Source organism: Pristiophorus japonicus, chromosome 3 (assembly GCF_044704955.1).
Source record: "Pristiophorus japonicus isolate sPriJap1 chromosome 3, sPriJap1.hap1, whole genome shotgun sequence".
Classification (NCBI taxonomy): domain Eukaryota; kingdom Metazoa; phylum Chordata; class Chondrichthyes; family Pristiophoridae; genus Pristiophorus; species Pristiophorus japonicus.
Window position 1 is genome coordinate 268,666,231 of NC_091979.1, and position 18,444 is coordinate 268,684,674.

The 18,444-nt window shown below is 43.1% G+C and overlaps 1 protein-coding gene across 7 annotated transcripts in view; it reads right to left on the reverse strand.

Annotated features, from left to right (window-relative positions):
* Positions 1-18,444, reverse strand: part of LOC139260276 (arginyl-tRNA--protein transferase 1) — a 320,830-nt gene that overhangs the window by 182,364 nt on the left and 120,022 nt on the right. For all 7 annotated transcript variants that reach the window (XM_070876677.1, XM_070876682.1, XM_070876681.1 and 4 more), the window contains one exon: positions 14,201-14,233. In XM_070876677.1, the coding sequence (XP_070732778.1) occupies positions 14,201-14,233 (33 nt within the window). The remainder of the gene's footprint in view (positions 1-14,200; positions 14,234-18,444) is intronic.

Below are 18,444 nucleotides of genomic sequence, written 5' to 3' on the forward strand. Positions count from 1 at the left end.
CGTAGGATGAACGCATCATTGGTGCTGCCAGGGTATCTCGCATCGACTGACATGATGCGCTGCTTGTCGTCACACACGAGCTGCACATTGATGAGAGTGGAAACCTTTTCTATTCCTGTACTGCTCGGAATCCTCCACAGGTGCTCGCAAGGCTATGTGGGTACAATCAATGCAGCCCTGTACCTTTGGGAAGCCGGCAATCCTGAAGAAGCCCACAGCCCTCTCATGGATCGCTTGTGCGGTCATTGGGAAATTGATGAAGTCATTCCTCCACGCATAAAGTGCAGCCGTGACCTGGTAAACGCAGGCATGTATTGCACGTTGAGAGATGGCACACACATCTCCAGTTGTAGCCTGAAATGATCCCGAGGCATAGAAGACAAGTGCAGCTGTTACCTTCACTTCAACATACAAGGCAGTTGGCGTTCTGCTTCGGGACTGCAAATCTGCTCTCAGCATATCACAGATCTCAACGACAACTTCTCTGCGGAAACGCAGCCTTTTGACATAATCAGCCTCGCTCATGTCCAGGTACGAGCGCCTGGCTCGATATTGCCGACGTGGGTAAGGTCTCCTGCCCATCAGTCTGCGGGCTATGACATTCCTGGTGCGGTGAGCTCGAATCAATTCTCTCCTATGCAGTGAATTTCTGGCAAACCATTGCATAATCCGTGGTGTTGACAATGCAGCACCCATTCTGCAATTACAAATTTAAGTTTCAAACTGGCTATCTGGCTGCCTCTCCCTGTCCCTGGCCGAATGGCCTCAGCCTCCCTCACAGCTCGAAGGCTGCTTGCTGTGTCTTTGGCCGCTGTCAGCCACTGCCGCCGCCCCAATCCCATGACCGAATGGCCTCAGCTTCCCTCGCAACTCGAAGGCTGCTTGCTGTGTTTTCGGCTTCCGACATGGAAGGAAGGCCAGCCTGAAGCACCGCAGCTCGAAGGCTGCTTGCTGTGTTTTCGGCTTCCGACATGGAAGGAAGGCCAGCCTGAAGCACCGCAGCTCGAAGGCTGCTTGCTGCCGTTGTCGTTGGGCTGCTGTCGAGTCACTGCCGCCGCCCCTGTCTCCTACATGGAAGGCCTGCCTGAAGCACCGCAGCTCAAAGGTTGCTGCTGCTTCACACAGGTAGGAATATTCAATATTTTGTATTTGCTTTGTTTATCATTTTTTATTCAGGATGGCTCTTTATTTGTATAAGTAAGGCTGTTGAATGCTTGTAAAATTTAATTACTTCCCTTCCTCTCCCACCTCACCGCCCCCTCATTCCGTACGCCTGATTTCTAAAGTGTAGGCAAGGTTTTTCTGAGCGTGCAAAAATCTAGACTTACTCTATTCTAAGTTAGTTTGAAGTAAGTTTTCACTGCCTAAACTTTGAAAACAGGCCTAAGTGGCCGGACACGCCCCCTTTTGAAAAAAAAAATCTGTTCCAAAATGAAACTGTTCTGACTGACTAGAACTGGAGCAAACTAAATGCCGAGAATTGCAATTTTTAAGACTTGACCCCCAAGAGTCAAAGTAGTCAAACATTCCTTTCTATGACCAAGTGCAAATATTAGGCTCCCTTAGCAATGCAAAAATGAGCTTGCTACAAACAATACCATTAGCTCATAATGTTTATTTAAACTGTATAAAATGCTGAATAAATTGAAATCACTAACATTTCAGGCAATCAGCATTGTTCAATTAATAGCATTCAACATCTCTTTTTAAATTGCTATTTGAGCCAATGAAGCAAGTGTGACACATGCACACTCGATGTTAGACTTTATGATGCATGACATCTAACCAAAATAGTTTCACATCAGCACCACTATGAAATCATCAAATTCTGTACTTTATACTTCCCAATTTCCTATCAACTGTACAACACAAGATTTCAATGAGTTAAATTTATCCCTTGACATCCTTTAAGAAGCTAAGCATCCCATACTTAAGCAGATGTCAAAATAGCCTGGTGCTTCACTTAAGACCAACGTTGGTAATGATATTAACTTGATACACTTCCCATTTAATTTGGGATGAATTGTCAATTACAGTACAATTACCAACACATTTGCTACTGAGAAATACCAAGAGTTTGAATCCCAGTCTCTACAGATATTTCCATTTGCCTTTATTCCAGAACATCACATTTTGTCCCAGTCAAGCACAGGAGTGACCAATGGCAAAGTTTGATCTTTCATGCACACTTTAGCACCTCTACCAACAAAGAAAGACTGGCCAAGTTGAAGAATATGTCTACTCATTATCTCAGGTAGAACAACTCAGGAGACTAAAAGGAAAAATATATGAGGGGGGGAAATACAAGTCTTACCAAATTAATCTTATTCTTCTGCAAGTATTTTATTTAAACTTCAGAACGCACATACATTTTTAGAATTATATCTTTTCATTTTCACTTGTAAGTAGCTGCAGTGTTTAACACTATTAAATGTGAGTAAACACAATCTTAAGATTTCAACAAGACCTGAACAGATGCAAGTAATATTTACTGCAGAAATTTTCTCTTCAGCACATCAACCACATGGATAATCTAAAGATTTAATTAATAAAGGAAACCACAAGAAATATATATTTAGAAACAGAGGAACCAAAGATTTCAATGACCCACAATATGAAATTTGTCTTACATAACTGTTTGTAATTAAAGGCATATGTACATGGTGCCACACAAAATTTACTTCAGACTTGCAAATGTCAATAAAAAATAGCTTTAAAAAACTACCCTGGCACAATCCCAGCAGGAATGCTTCCATGAACATTAATAAACCCACACAGAATTAGGTAAATAATATAAACCTGCAGTCTGCATTGATGAGGTGATAAAAGCCCATTTCCGATAAATTATAATGAGCCCTATTAGCCTTCAACGTGCAGAAACCTAAAGGTTCCCAGTTTACTGCGGAAGGTAATAACTCTCTACAGATGGCTCGACTGAAATAAAGTACAATATCATGTTTCTAGTGCGAATACACTAACACATCAGCTCCATTTCAGCTGGCCACTGCTTTAAAAGTTTACCTTAAGAATTCTTGATAAATAGGATGACATAGGATATATGAAACAGAAACAGGCTATTCGGCACAACCAGTCCATGTCGGCGTTTATGCTCCACTCGAGCCTCTTCCCATCTTTCCTCATCTAAATCTATCAGCATAACCCTCTATTCCCTTCTCCCTCATATGCTTGTCCAGCCTCCCCTTAAATGCATCTATACTATTCGCTTCAAGCATTCCCTGTGGGAGCGAGTACCACATTTTCACCACTCTGGGTAAAGAAGGTCCTTCTGAATTCCCTATTGGATTGCTTGGTGTCTTATATTGATGGCCTCTAGTTATGCTCTTCCCCACTAGTGAAAACATTCTCTCTCTATCCACTCGATCAAAACCTTTCATAATTTTAAAGACCTCTATTAGGGCACCCCTCAGCCTTCTTTTTCCAAGAGAAAAAAAAAGAGACACAGCCGGTTCATCCTTTCCTGTATTTCTGATAGCATCCGTGTAAATCTTCTTTGCATCCTCTCCAGTGCCTCTATATCCTGGTTATAACATGGCGACCAGAACTGTACACAGTACTCCAAGTGTGGTCTAACCAAGGTTCGATACAGGTTTAGCATAACTTCCCTACTTTTCAATCCTATACCTCTACAAATAAACCCTAGCGCTTGGTTTGTTTTTTTATGGTCTTGCTAACTTGTGTCGCATCTTTTGCCGATTGGTGTATTTGTACTCCGAGCTCCCGTTGTTTCTATATCCCACCTAGACTCGCACCCTCCAAGTAATAAGTGACCTCCCTATTCCTCATACCAAAATATAATACCTCATATTTATCTGTGTTGAACTTCATTTGACATTTATATGCCCATTCTGCAAGTTTATTAATGTCCTCTTGTAATTTGTTGCAGTCCTCCTCAGTATTGACTATCACCCCCAATTTGTGCGTCATAAATAGACATGAATTATTGATTAGATCCTGATCCAGAAAGGTACTAATCCATAAGACGACATACATTTGATTTGAACCAGTCTTCTATATGCATCATTGAAACCATTCCTTAAAGAAACCAGCTATTGACAGCAATTTCAAGTGGAACTTAAAATTCAGCTCTTCATCACCAGAGTACTAAAAATTGACTTTGAAAGTAAACTCATGCAGGTATTCATAATTTTATTGAATAAACCATTAGGAAGTCCAGAGATGTATAATGCAAAGATAGAGTATTTTGGGCTAGTTATCAGAAAACTGATGGCAGCCAGAGAGAAGATCACGGTGCTGTTCCCTCCCCGAAAGGTACGAGATCGCAGATGAGGGAGGGAAGCAAAAATGAAAAAATAATTAAAAATTAACCATGATCAAAAGCTGTACATAAAAATAAACCTCAGAGCTCCCACTACTCTATGACAGAACAGCAATATGCAGGGAGGGGAAGGGCATATGACATTAGCCCAAATCTATACCTCTGTCTTCTTCAACGTCCCAAAAGTTTTAAAAAAAGGTATTCTTCCCAATTTGTCAAAACTGATCCCAAATGAATTATTCCTGCAGTGGCAGTCAAGAGACAGAAATAATTCACAAATGTAAATCTCTACAGCAAATATCTAATCAAACAAGATGCAACTTAATTGGATTTGGATTCCATACTGATGCTCGTGCATTCATCCCTGCATAATTCGAGTCACACATACACACACACACAAAAGCAGACAAAATTTCTATAAGCAACATAAACCATAAGAAATTGTTACAACATTGGGTCCAACTACAAATTCATTTAAAAGATTAAATTAAAACAATTCTTAGAACTTAAAATTAGATAGTTCCCAGATCGTCACTGTAGTTCCAATATTCTATTCCCTCCCTGTACAGCCCCACAATTTTGGTTCTCCCATTAGCGAGGAGCATGAGCAAGCAGTTATGTAGAAAATTCTGCACGTCAATGTTCTTTCTGATCCCAGAAGTTAATCAAGTGAATCAATCCTTAATGGTCAAAATTCAACATTTGACATGTACTGCTATATACTCAGTAGGTGCTGTATTTTTTCAGCTTCAACACCTATCAATTGGCATTGTGCGCTTGAAAGGATATCAATGTCATTTGTTATGCAGCCAGTTTTCGAAAGATAAAGCCAGTTGAGTAATTCTTTGCTGAGAGGGGAAGCCCAAATTCGGCATCATTGGAGGGGAAACACTTATAATTATTAATATCTTACAAGATAAAAATGATCTCCTATGAGATACGATTAAAAAAAAAGAGAAATAATGTCCACATTATCTAGATTATTTTTTTTGATTGGGGGTGGGGGGGGGGGGGGAAGAGGATAAAGGAAAAATCACTTAATTTCAAACTATTTCCTCCTAAACATACAATTTGTTCCCACTAAATGAGGGGAGTGATTTGAACAGCCAGTGTTGCTTGCAGTGGACAATGAGAAATTTATTGTGCCAGCTACAGAATATGGCTAACCAAGCTCCTGTACTCGTGATTATTTCAAGATGTTGTTCTGCTATTCCTGGAGACACACTCACTGTACTGTGTGAAATTGAATCCTAATTGGACTACCCAATCTCAGTGCCCAAATTGTCTTGTGTGCAAGGCAGAAACTATTAAGCTGGATGCCTTTGAAACTCCCATTATAATCAAAAGGTAGGAGTATCTGAAAGCACTCATTACAACAAAATATATCAGCAGTATATAACTTTTTGGAAATTGTACGAGTGCGATGGATTGCATTAAGAAAAGGCTAGACAGCAGTAGGATAGATTTAAAGAGAAGCTTTTGTAGAATTAAAGAACATTTAACTAGGAAGAACTCACAAGCACATCAGGCAACAGAAAGCTGGAGATGACACAGGAAAACAAGAACAACTTGTATTTTATCAAAAGCAAAATATTAAGGATGTTGGAATCTGGAATAAAAGCAGAAAATGCTGGAAATTTCGGCGGGTCAGGTAGCATCTGTGGAGAGAAAGCAGAGTTAACGTTTCGGGTCGATGACTGTCAGAACTGGAGAGTGTTCGGAAAGAACGGATTCTTAACAAGCATTGAAAGGGGGAGGGGAAGAAAGAACAAAAGGGAAGGTCTGTGATAGGTTGGAAGACAGGAGAGATTAGAGACACAAAAGGGATGATGGCCCAAATTTAAATGGTAATGCCAAGAGTTAGAAAAACATTGGTCAAGATAGGGTGTGAATGGCAGGATAATGATCAGCTGCCATTACAGACCAGGTGAAAAAAGAAAGAGGCTTTTGGGGGGGGGGGGGGGGGGGGGGGAAGAAAGAAGGGAGCCAAATGTTGCCGGCTACGCTCTGAAATTGTTGCACTCAATGTTGAGTCTAGAAGGCTTTAAAGTGCTTAAACGAAAGATGAGGTGCTGTTCCTCGAGCTTGTGTTGAGCTTCGTTGGAACAGTGTAGGAGATCGTGGACAGAGGTGTCAGAGTAGGAATGGAGCGGAGAATTAAAGTGACAGGCGACCAGAAGCTCGGGGTTACAGTTGCGGACTGAACGGAGGTCTCCACAAAGCGGTCACCCAATCTACGCTCGGTCTCCCCAATGTAGAGAGCACCACATCGTGAGCAGCGAATACAGTATACTAAGTCGAAAGAAGTACAGGCAAATCGCTGTTTCACCTGGAAGGAGTATTTAGGGCCCTGGATAGTGGGAAGGGAAGAGGTAAAAGGGCAGGTGTTGCATCTCCTGCGCTCGCACAGAAAGGTGCTGTGGGAAGAGGAGGGGGTGTTAGGGGTGACTGCGGAATGGAGTAGGGTGTTGCGGAGGGAGAGGGGAGGGGAAGGGAAGATGTGATTGATGGTGGGATCACGCTGGTGGTGGCGGAAATGGCAGATGATCCGTTGAACGAGGAGGCTGGTGAGGTGAAAGGTGAGGACAAGGGGAACCCTGGCGTGGTTCTGAAAGGGAGGGGGAAGGGTGAGAGCAGAGATGTGGGAAACAGAACGGACACGGTCGAGGGCCATGTTAACCATGGTGGAGGGGAATCCTCAGTTGAGGAAAAAGGAAGACATGTCAGAGGCACTAGTATGAAAGGTGGCGTCATCAGAGCAGATGCGACGGAGACGGAAAAACCGGGAGAATGGAATCCTTACAGGATGCGGGGTGGTAGGAAGTGTAGTCCAGATATCTGTGGGTTTATAGTGGATACTGGTCGAAAGCCTAACCCCAGAGATGGAGACAGAGAAGTTGAGGAAGGGAAGGGAAGAGTTGGAGATGGACATGTGAAGGTGAGGGAAGAGTGGAAATTGGATGCAAAGTGAATGAAATTTTCAAGTTCAGGCGAGAGCAGGAAACGGCACCGATACAGTCATCAATGTAACGGAAAAAGAGGTGAGGGAGGGAACCTGAGTAGGACTGGAACAATGAATGTTCCACATTTCTCACGAAATGGCAGGCATAGCTCAGACCCATGCGAGTTCCCATAGCAACACCTTTAATTTGGAGGAAATGAGTGGAGTTAAAGGAGAAGTTGTTCAATGTGAGAACAAGTTCAGCCAGGTGGAAGAGAGTGGTGGTGGATGGGGACTACTTGGGCCTCTGCTCGAGGAAGAAGCGGAGTGCCTTCAGGCCATCCTGGTGTGGGATGGAAGTGTAGAGGGATTGGACATCCATGGTGAAAAGGAGACAGTTGGGAGCCATTAAACTGAAAACTGTTAGTGACGGAGGGCGTCGGTGGAGTTGCGGATACAGGTGGGAAGAGAGTGGACAAGGGGAGAAAAAAGAGTCGAGATAGGAAGATATAAGTACTGTGGGGCAAGAACAAGCTGAAACAATGGGTCTACCGGGGCAGTCCTGTTTGTGGATCTTGGGAAGGAGGTAGAAGCAGGCTGTGCAGGGTTGAGTAATTATGAGGTTGGTGGCTGTGGAGGGAAGATCTCCAGAGGAGCTGAGGTCAGTGACGGTCTGGAAAATTATGACTTGATGTTCAGTAGTGGGGTTATGGTCCGGGGGAGGTCGAAGGAGGTGTCAGAGAGTTGCCAATCAGCCTCTGCTCAGCAAGGTTGACGTCGGTTCGCCAAACAACAACAGCGCCACCTTTGTCAGCAGGTTTGATGTGGTCTCCTCTACATTGGGGAGACCAAGAGTAGATTGAGTGACCGCTTTGCGGAGCACCTCCGTTCAGTCCGCAAGTGTGACCCTGAGCTTCCAGTCGTCTGTCACTTTAATTCTCCACTCCATTCCGACTCTGACCTCTCTGTCCTCGGTCTCCTAACTGTTCCAACGAAGCTCAACTCAAGCTCGAGGAACGGCACCTCATCTTTCGTTTAGGCACTTTACAGCCTCTGGACTCAACACTGAGTACAACAATTTCAAAGCGTAGCCACTGCCAATCTTTGGCTCCCTTCTCCTGCCCCCTCCCCCTCCTCCGCTCCCTCAGAGCATGTTTCTTTCTTTTTTTTCTCCTTGTCTCTATGGCAGCTGGTCATTATCCTGCCATTTACACCCTATTTTGACAAATGTTTTTCTAACTCCTGGCATTACCATTTGAATTTGGGCCATCATCCCTTTAGTCTCTCTGATCTCTCCTGTCTTCCAACCTATCTTCCCCTCCCCCTTTCAGTGCTTGTTAAGAATCTTTTCTTTCCGAAAGCTCTCCAGTTCTGATGAGCGTCATCGATCCGAAACATTAACTCTGCTTTCTCTCCACGGATGCTGCCTGACCACCTAAGATTTCCAGTATTTTCTGCTCTTATATTTGTATTTTATACCGCCTTTAGAGAAGTAAAATGTCTCAAGGTGCTTCACAGGAGTTTAATCAGACAAAAAGTTACATGGAGCCAATGAGGGAGACAGTTGCACAGGTGGCCAAAAGCTTGTCCAAAGAGGTAGGTTTTAAGGAGGGTCTTAAAGCGTGGGGGGGTGGAGGCTACGGTGGGGAGAGATTTAGGGAGGGAATTCCTGAACTGAGGGCCTCAATGGTTGAAGGCATGGTCACCAATGGTGGGGTGAAGGAAGTGGGGAATGGATTAAGGCTAGAGTTGGAGAAATGCAGAGTTCATATGGATTGTAGGGTTGTAAGAAGTTACACGTATAGGGAGGCAAGGACAAGGCCATGGAGGGATTTGAATACTAGGATGCGAATTTTAAGATCGAGGTGATTGGGCACTGGATGACAACGTAGGTCAGTGAGCACAAGCTGATAGATGAATGGAGTTTAGTGCAGGTTAGGATACGAGCATGCAGAGTTTTGGGTGGATGGAAGATGGGAGGCCAGCCAAGACAGCATTAGAATAGCCAAGTTGGGAGCTAACAAAACCATGGATGAGAGTTTCAGCAGCAGATGGGTGGAGGCGGGTAATATTATGGAGGTGGAAGTAGATGGTCTTGGTGATGGAAAGGATATGTGATCGGAAGCTCAGTTTGGGGTCAAATCGGATGGCAAGTTTGCGAACAGTCTGGTTCAGCCTTAGACAGTGTCTGGGGAGGAGGATGGAATCAAGCGTTAAGGAACGGTACTTGTGGCAGGGGGCGAAGGCATCGACTTTGGCCTTACCAATGTGTAATTTATTTCTTTATGTTTAATTTAGAAGAAATTTCAGATCATCCAAGACTGGATGTCAAACAAGCAGTATAACATCAGAGGCAGTGGAGGGATTGAGAGTTAGTGGTGAAGTCAAGCTGGGTATTGTTAGCATACATGTGGAACCTTTTCTTTCAGATGATGTCGCTGAGAGGCAGCACATAGATTAGAAATAGGGGAGGGCAAATATCCTTGGGGAACTCGAGGTTATGGTGCAGGGGCAAGAAGAGAAGCCATTGCAGAAAACTCTCTGACTACGAGTGGATAGGCAAAACTGGGGGGGAAAAACATTTTAAAAATGTGAAAGGTAATGATGGCAACCACAGTTTGACTTTTTCATGGAAAAATGGGAAAAATGACTTAAAAGTTTGATTTATGGTCAGATTTTATGGCAAAGAAACTGTTTTAAAATGCATCGGCTACCTCATTAAAATATTTTCTTTGGCAGTGAAGATGAGAATATTATATGCTAAATTTAGTAACTCGATGGCCAAACTTTCCCCTCCTCTCCTGGTGATGTTGATTCCTTATTTGGGTAAAGTTCCACATGACAGTCAGCATATGATTTGAATATAGGGGACACCATAATCAAATCTTGTCCTCACCCAACCCACACACATTCACCTCCAGCAGGTTGCTGTATAACAAGCAGTAGAAATTTATGCAGATTTTCATGAGCAGGGCCAGTTAATTGCTGCGACTGAATAACTCAAGGCCATTTTATTACATGGATTGCAGGATTTTCATTTGTGTTTCTGGGATCCGATACCACGATTCTGTCAATTTTTCTGTGATGACTGTAAATCAGTGGCTTTGGGTATGGATCAAATAAGAACATTAAAGCTTTACCAAAGCTTCAGCACTTAGTCGCATACTAAAAATTGGGGGGGGGGGGGGGATTGCAGAGAGAGGGTGAAAATTGAAAGGGTGGAGTAAGAGTGGAGGGGAAGATTGTAAACAAATAGAAAATCAGAGAGGGACACAAATAAAGTTGCTGAATCAGGGAATAAGCAGAGACATTGTTGCATGGAAAAGAGGCACTTCTCAGTAAGTGCAAGTTTGAAAGAATGTGCTATTTACCCTGCTTATAAAGAATATTGTATTGAGACAGAATTTTATTGGGTAACTGCGAAACTATCAAGACAGTATGGATTTTTAAATTAAACGCAATCTTTGTTAACTCAGGTTATGTAATAAGAGATTGGTGGTAAATTGTAAACCATTCAAAGCCACAACACAAGCTGCTATTAAAAAGAGCTCAACAGGACCATCCACTAGCAGTCCATCTAAATATTGTTGTTCAGTACCATGCACCAACGTTAGCGTCCTCAATCAGGCCAACATCCCCAGCATCGAAGCACTGACCACACTCGACCAGCTCCGTTGGGCGGGCCACATTGTTCGCATGCCTGACACAAGATTCCCAAAGCAAGCACTCTACTCGGGAACTCCTACACGGAAAGCGAGCTCCAGATGGCTAGAGGAAACGTTTCAAGGACACCCTCAAAGCCTCCTTGATAAAATGCAACATCCTCACCGACACCTGGGATTCCCTGGCCAAAGACCACCCTAAGCGGAGGAAGTGCATCCGGGAGGGCGCTGAGCACCTCGGGTCTCATCGCCAAGAGCATGCAGAAAACAAGCGCACAGTGGCAGGAGTGTGCGGCAAACCAGTCCCACCCACCCTTTCCTTCAACGACTGTCTGTCTCACCTGTGACAAGAGACTGTATATACCGTATTGGACTGTTCAGTCAGCTAAGAACTCACTTTTAGAGTGGAAGCAAGTCTTCTTCGATTTCGAGGGACTACCTATGATGATTAGAGTTCCAAATTTGATATATCAAATGATGTAATCAAGTTTATGCAGAATCATTGGGCCCAAATTTCCCCAGGAGTTGCTCATTTTTTTTTTGGAGCAACTTGATTTTTCTGGAGTATCTTAAAAATCCCCATTCTGCACATTTAATTTGCGCCAGTGTGAGTTAGTTAGGATTTTTTTTAAGTTTCGTTTTTTTTCCCCCAAAAGGGGGCGTTACCAGCTATCTACGCTTGTTTTGGCCATTTAAGCCAGTTTGGACAGCTAATAGTTGCTCCAAACTAATTTAGGCCAGCATATGTGGCCACTAGCGGCCGCACAGAAAACAACTGTAGAGTTAAGAAATCAGCGCAGGTAGCCAGAGATTGTGGGAAGGGAAGCACAGAGGATCTTGCAAAGCACTAAACACCTTCACAATAACAACAAACAAGCATAAAAACCATCAATAATAAATAAATAAATAATAAAACTTAAGTCACCTTGTGTATGCAACTGTGCACACTCTGCTAAGCGATTCAGTATGGCTGCTGGTGCTTCTAAACAGGATACCATGAACTCTGTGGGAACCTGTCTGACAGACATGCCACTCCTGCTATTGTTTCTGGAGGCTTTTGGTTCTTTGCTTTACACAGGCACCCCCTGCCCAATTGCCAATTATTCCCGTGTAAGGGAGTATCAGCAGGCTGTTCAGTGCGGTGAGACAGCTGTGCCTGATCCCATCGTTGCTTGACGTTCACCCATATGCGATTCCAACAGGTTTCACTGGATTGTGATCAGGGGCAGGAACACAGTGACTCTGAGGCCACATCTACACACCCTTACCGCAGCTGTGCTGAGATACCTTCGGCCAGGGATAGGGGTAGTGAGCATTGGGTCGTCCCTTCGGCCAGGGATAGGGGCGGTGACGCACTGGGAGGAAGAGGAGCTACTGCGCATACGCGCAGACTCCATTGAGCATGTGCGCAACTGCCGGCACTGTTTTCGGCGCAGGGTTGTAGCTCCGCCCCTCACTCAACGAGAAACGCCACGCCAGGACCCGGAACACAGAGCAGAGCAGCCAGAATTCTTGGTAAGTTTTGTGGCGCTGTTTTGAGTGCACAAAGTCGGCGCATCTCGGGAGAGTGCGCCGGAAAAAGGGGTCGGGGAAATTTTGGCCCATTACCACAATTCAATCCTGAAACATCAATTACTGTGTAAATAATGCACCTCCACAAAGAAAACAACTACATCAGGATGAAGTCAAAATTAATAAAACCCAAAATATATGATAAGTTCAGAATTTGAATTTCCTTAAGACTGGGTGTTGGATTGCATACAATACCAACATTTCTCCAATTCACAGCTAAAGAGCTATTAAAATTATAACTTCTGGCTTTAGTGCTTTGTTGTCACGATCAGCACAGCAAAAGGAAATATAACAGTTAAGACTGAAATTCCGAATCATTTTCATTGCATCTCCTTAACGAAATAGATCTCAATATTCAGAGTAATTGATAAATTAAACCAAATTGAAGAACTAGGGATGCACAACTGGGGAGAGGGAGCGAAAGAGATAAAAGGCTGGAAATTGACCAGCCTTGACCCTGTCTTTTTCGCCGATATTTCGTCTTTTTTGATGGTAAAAGGTATTCATCTAAATTGGCTAAAGTTGTGCGCCAGCGGTTTTGAAATACTGATGAAAAGCGGACCGCCGGTGTGAAACACCCCAAAAAATGCGACCGCTTAAAATTGGTCGTTCGGCGCACCCATAGTTAAGAAAAAAAAACACCAGGTAAAAAGCTGCGTTGCAGCCTCAGAAACAGCGGTAAGTACGAAGACCTGCAAAAAAGGTAAGTTAACTTTTTTATTTTTTTATTCTTTTGCAGTGATTACTTAGCTACAAATCTTGTAAATGTTTTGTGATTTTTTTATTTTTTGCAATTTTTTTTTGGTGTGTGTGTGTTTTCCCTTCTCCCAGGACCTGTCTTTTTAGCGGTAATCGGCCTCAGGTTTAAGTTGACGATGACCGCAGATTCCACCGCGAATTCTCGTGCAATGCCGATTTCTACCGTCTGATGCATTTTGTTGCCAATTTTACCGGAAAAAATCCGCTATCACCAAAAGACCAATTTCTAGCCCAATGAGAGAGAAGGAAAAAGAGAGAGAGAAAGAGAAAGACGGAAAGAAAAGAAAACAGAGAAGACACGCAGAATCAGTTAAAGATATCTCACCTTTTATAACTTGAACACATCACCTTTGTCACCATTTTACTTGCAGGTGTTAACAGTGCTCAACAGTCCGAGACAGTCAAGGCATGTTCACACATTAATGTGGAGAATTATCCACCACAGCAGCCTTATCAGGCTGAAGTTTTGTTTTTGTGAAACACTGCTGCATTTTTTTTATTGCAGTCAAATCAAGGATAAAAATGGACTACCTTGAGACAGAGGACAGAACAACTGGGCTGATCCCAAAGATGCCATTATGTGTACAAGATTCATGGCAGAGTGAAAGAGGATAAGAGTAATATCTATGGATATGGATCCCACACAAATTCTATATTAAATTCTACAAGAACAGATGCAGTTTTGTATATTGACTCACAAATGCATGATATTGTATTGCACTAACACTGAAATAACCTTTGATGCTAGTTCACTTCCCTTCTACTGACAAATCCACATGCCAATTCGGTTACAAAAACACTGCACTCACAGCTTAAGGCTTCAATAGTAAAACATCTTTAGAACTGAAGCAGTATATTAAAATTGTATTTAATTGTTCAGTCTGACTTGATATTTTTGGCTTTGCTCCTGTATCTCATATTCCAATAAAGGATACAAAAACATACCAGTGAATGTAACGTAGGACTTACCTGGAGTGGAGACTGACAAAGGAATCGTGTATACTGCATTCAGACAAATTGGCGCAGCAGAATGGAAAAAAAAGAGAGGAAAAAAAATCAAGTTAATTCTTGCAATAATATAAAGTTACACTTAGTAATAATGTAGGTTACCATGTTACTGATATGTATAACAAATATATTCAACTCCAATAGTCATAATTTAATTCCCCATGTCCTATAATTTATGTATAGCACATTACAACAGTACAGCTGTGCTTTAGGTTCTGAATACTTTGTTAAAAATCTGAAAGTTTATACTTGACACAGACTACTCACCATTTGCATTAAACTGCTCAATGAAGCAATGTTGCCCCCTCACCTCCACCCCATAGTGGTAAACTGCTCATGGTGTAATGCTCCATTTGAAGACAATTTACATAGTGTCGTGTCTTCAGCCAAACTTTTTTTAAAGTCTGTTTACAAACAGTTTTTCAAAAAGACAATGTCCCTTTAAAAACCAATAGCCTAAACAGAACACACAATGATTTAACGTGTTTTGACAACCAATGAAGTGTACACCCAAAAAGAATTTTCTTTTTAAAAAGTGTTACATTACAACCATTAAACTCATTTAAAGACTCAGTGGATTTTATACAAGCAAAGCAAAGTTGAATGTTGCATTGTTGAGATTTTCAACCTTGCTTTGGGCCCATAACAGTAAAAAAAATAGCATTCCACTAGAATAGAACTGAGCAGTGGAGAAAATGTACTATGCTGTACTGTTGTAACATTTGATTTCTATCACTGATGTTAGTGGTGAGGTCAAATAGCATGCTCGCTACATCAAGCAGGAGAATTTTTTTTTCAAAAATATACTTTGTTCATATAAAATTTTCACAATACATTGGAAAATAGTTCAGTACATTGCGGTCAGATGGTGACTACATCAAGCAGGAGAAATCAAATACTTGAACAGGACAACACTGAATTGACCTATACATTTCAAGGCAGAAACTCCAAGACTGCTGCCACTGCAGACACCACTAGGTTCATGTAGGGAACACAGAATCAGAGCTACAATGTTATAACCTTAACTTCGACCTTCATTTTCAAGTAGCAAGGCATGCACCTGTGAAGAAACATCACAATTTCTGCCCAATTATCCTAGTGCTTGAAAGTATGACTCAGGTCTCGAACCAGTGAGTGTATTTTTTTTTGAAGGACACAGGGAAAGAAACTGCTTCATTAATTTAAAAACAATCTCTTCTAGATAGCGTCCATTTAAACTATGGCTCTGAATATCCACATTCCCCATTATCACACAAAATTTTCATAAGCCTTGGGGCTGGGTCAGGAGAGCAGCAGTAAAGTTAGTTCCTGACTTTAAATGACCCAATGGGACTTTATTACAACTTTGGTCTCTGTAGTGTCCTGCACAGCAAAACAAAAAGTTTGTGTCAGTACAGAATCTATAAATTACAAAAGTTCTGGGAAAGTGTAACACTGCAACGACTTTTCAAAGGTAACATGCAAAATTACAATAAGCGAGCAATGCAAATTCCCTAAACTAGTAGGGGTTCCAACAGTGATTTATGGGGCATGGGAAATATGAATTGCTCATTTACTCTAATGTTGAGCAACAACAGCTCACTGAAGATTCTTATTACCCCTAATATCTTTCATACAGACATCGTATTGACAGTACATATTGGGCCGAAAATTGCAGCCACTCCGCGCGCGTACAATGTACGCACGCACCCGAAGAGGCCTCGCAAATGCCAGTTCTCGACGCACAATGCGCATGCGCCGAGAACCAGCTTTTCCCTGCAGATAGGACATTCGCGGGCGGAGATTTGGCCTATTCAAACACTTGCACCTGGTAATACCAGCCTAAGTTTTAAAACATATCAAACATTTAATTTCATGCAATTTCTATGAATTTTAAAAAGTGGTGCTTTTTAAAAATTTATGTTTGCGTTTTATTTGATTTTAAGAGTGTTCTTATTGATCGTAATAAGAGCTTGGAGCTCTCTGTTTTCTGTCTGTTAACCAATCCGCAATCCATGCTGGTATATTACCCTCAATCCCATCAGCCCTAATTTTGTTTAATAACTTTGTGTGGCACCTTATCGAATGCCTTCCGAAAATCCAAATACACGTCAACTGGTCCTTCCTTATCTATTTTGGGGCCCATGTGATTCTAGGATACACATACATGTTCCTAGAAGATATGTTCCCGTATGCTGGATTGTGAACTAGGCCTCCGAGCACAATCCTACATTCCTCCGGGATCACCAAAAGATCTTTCGTCAAAAGATTTTTGGTCAGAGACGTTCGCCCGCAGGAAGCCTTTGACCGTAATTTCCCCCCCCATTGTTGTAGCATTTCAGTGATTTAAGGTGTTGTTTTACAAAAAGAACTGTTTTATCAGTGTGTTACATACCTTTTTATAAATCATTATTGTAACATCATTGTATCATTTGTAACTAAGTAAATCTGTAGGATAGCTGACGACTGCTGATAGATGTGCATGTGTGTCTGTTTAATAAACTATTCCAGTATGGCGGCCCCGATCTGCGAGAGACCATCAGCAGCAGGTCGAGGCCATAAAAGGAGCGGCGAGCGGCCCCTGGGGCAGTGTGGCAGCATACCACTGCAAGGGACAGCGCGAGCTGGTGCAGGAGGGTGATGGCAGCGAAGAGGGACGTCATCAAGGTCCAGGTCGGTGATTGGAACGTGGGCAGATACAGCAGGAGCAGCGAAATCGGGGTGAAGGAGCAGCGAAAGATTGCAGAGCGACGCGATCGGGGCCCAGGAGAGGCGAGAGTTTGGGGCCAGAAAAGGCGAGGGCCCAGGGGCAGCACGGGCCAGCCCACACTGTGATGTGTGCGCACCAGGTCCGTGCAGCAGAGCAGATCTCCAGTCGTCTTGGTTAACCCTTGCCACTGGACCAAAACCTAGCTCTGTCAAGCCCGTGTGGTGGCTGGTGTGCAACGTCCACCTCAGGTTAAAAAAATCCACGCACAGGCATCGTCCACCCTTCAGGATGTAGTTCAGGACTTGGAATATTAGGTCCTTCATGGCCTTCAGGGGCTAGATGGCCTACTCCTATTCCTAATTCTTATGTTCTTATCAGGGAGAGGGCAGGTAAGTGGAGCTGAGTCCACGGCCAGATCAGCCATGATCTTACTGAATGGCGGAGAAGGCTCGAGAGGCTAGATGGCCTACTCCTGTTCATATGTTCATATGTTCATAGAAACACCTGTGAACTCATTCTTTTTTGGCGTGGAAGCAAGTCATCCTTGTTTCGAGGGACTGCCTATGATGATAATGACAGTAAATTGGGCTACTGTCAAGAGTGATGGGAGAGAGTCAAGTTGAACGGAGTTATACAAATGACCAGATTGCACTGCATTGTTAGATAAAAAATAATTCTCCATTGTAGTTTAATTTGGTGTGACTCGATTATCTGCCAGAGGTTCCCCTGTCATTAGAGAGGATAATCAAGGTTTCACTGTCAGTCATATTAGGAAATACCATTTTGTAGCAATAACATGAAACAGCACAATCATGTCTGGCAAATCTGTGAAAAGTTTTTTGAGGTTGTAAGTAGCAGAATAAATATGGGGAGAGGACCAGTGGATGTGGTGTATTTGAATTTTCAGAAGGCATTCGATAAGGTGCCATACAAGAGATTATTAAACAAAATTAGTGCTGATGGCATTGGGGGTAATATACTAATGATACCCACCCTCCTGTATGGTTCAGAGATGTGGACCATATACATTAGACACCTATAATCGCTGGAGAAATACCAACGACGATGTCTCTGCAAGATCCTGCAAATCCCTTAGGAGGACAGATGCACCAACGTCAGTGTTCTCAAGCAGGCCAACATCCCCAGCATCGAAGCACTGACCACACGACCAGCTCCGTTGGGCGGGCCACATTGTCCGCATGTCTGACACAAGACTCCTAAAGCAAGCGCTCTACTCTGAACTCCTACACGGCAAGCGAGCCCCGGGTGGGCAGAGGAAACGTTTCAAGGACACCCTCAAAGCCTCCTTGATAAAATGCAACATCCCCACCGACACCTGGGAGTCCCTGGTCAAAAGACCACCCGAAGTGGAGGAAGAGCATCCGGGAGGATGCTGAGCACCTCAAGTCTCGTCGCCGAGAGCATGCAGAAACCAAGTGCAGACAGCGGAAGGAGCGTGCGACAAACCAGACTTCCCCCCCGCCCCTCCACCTTTTCTTCAACGACTGTCTGTCCT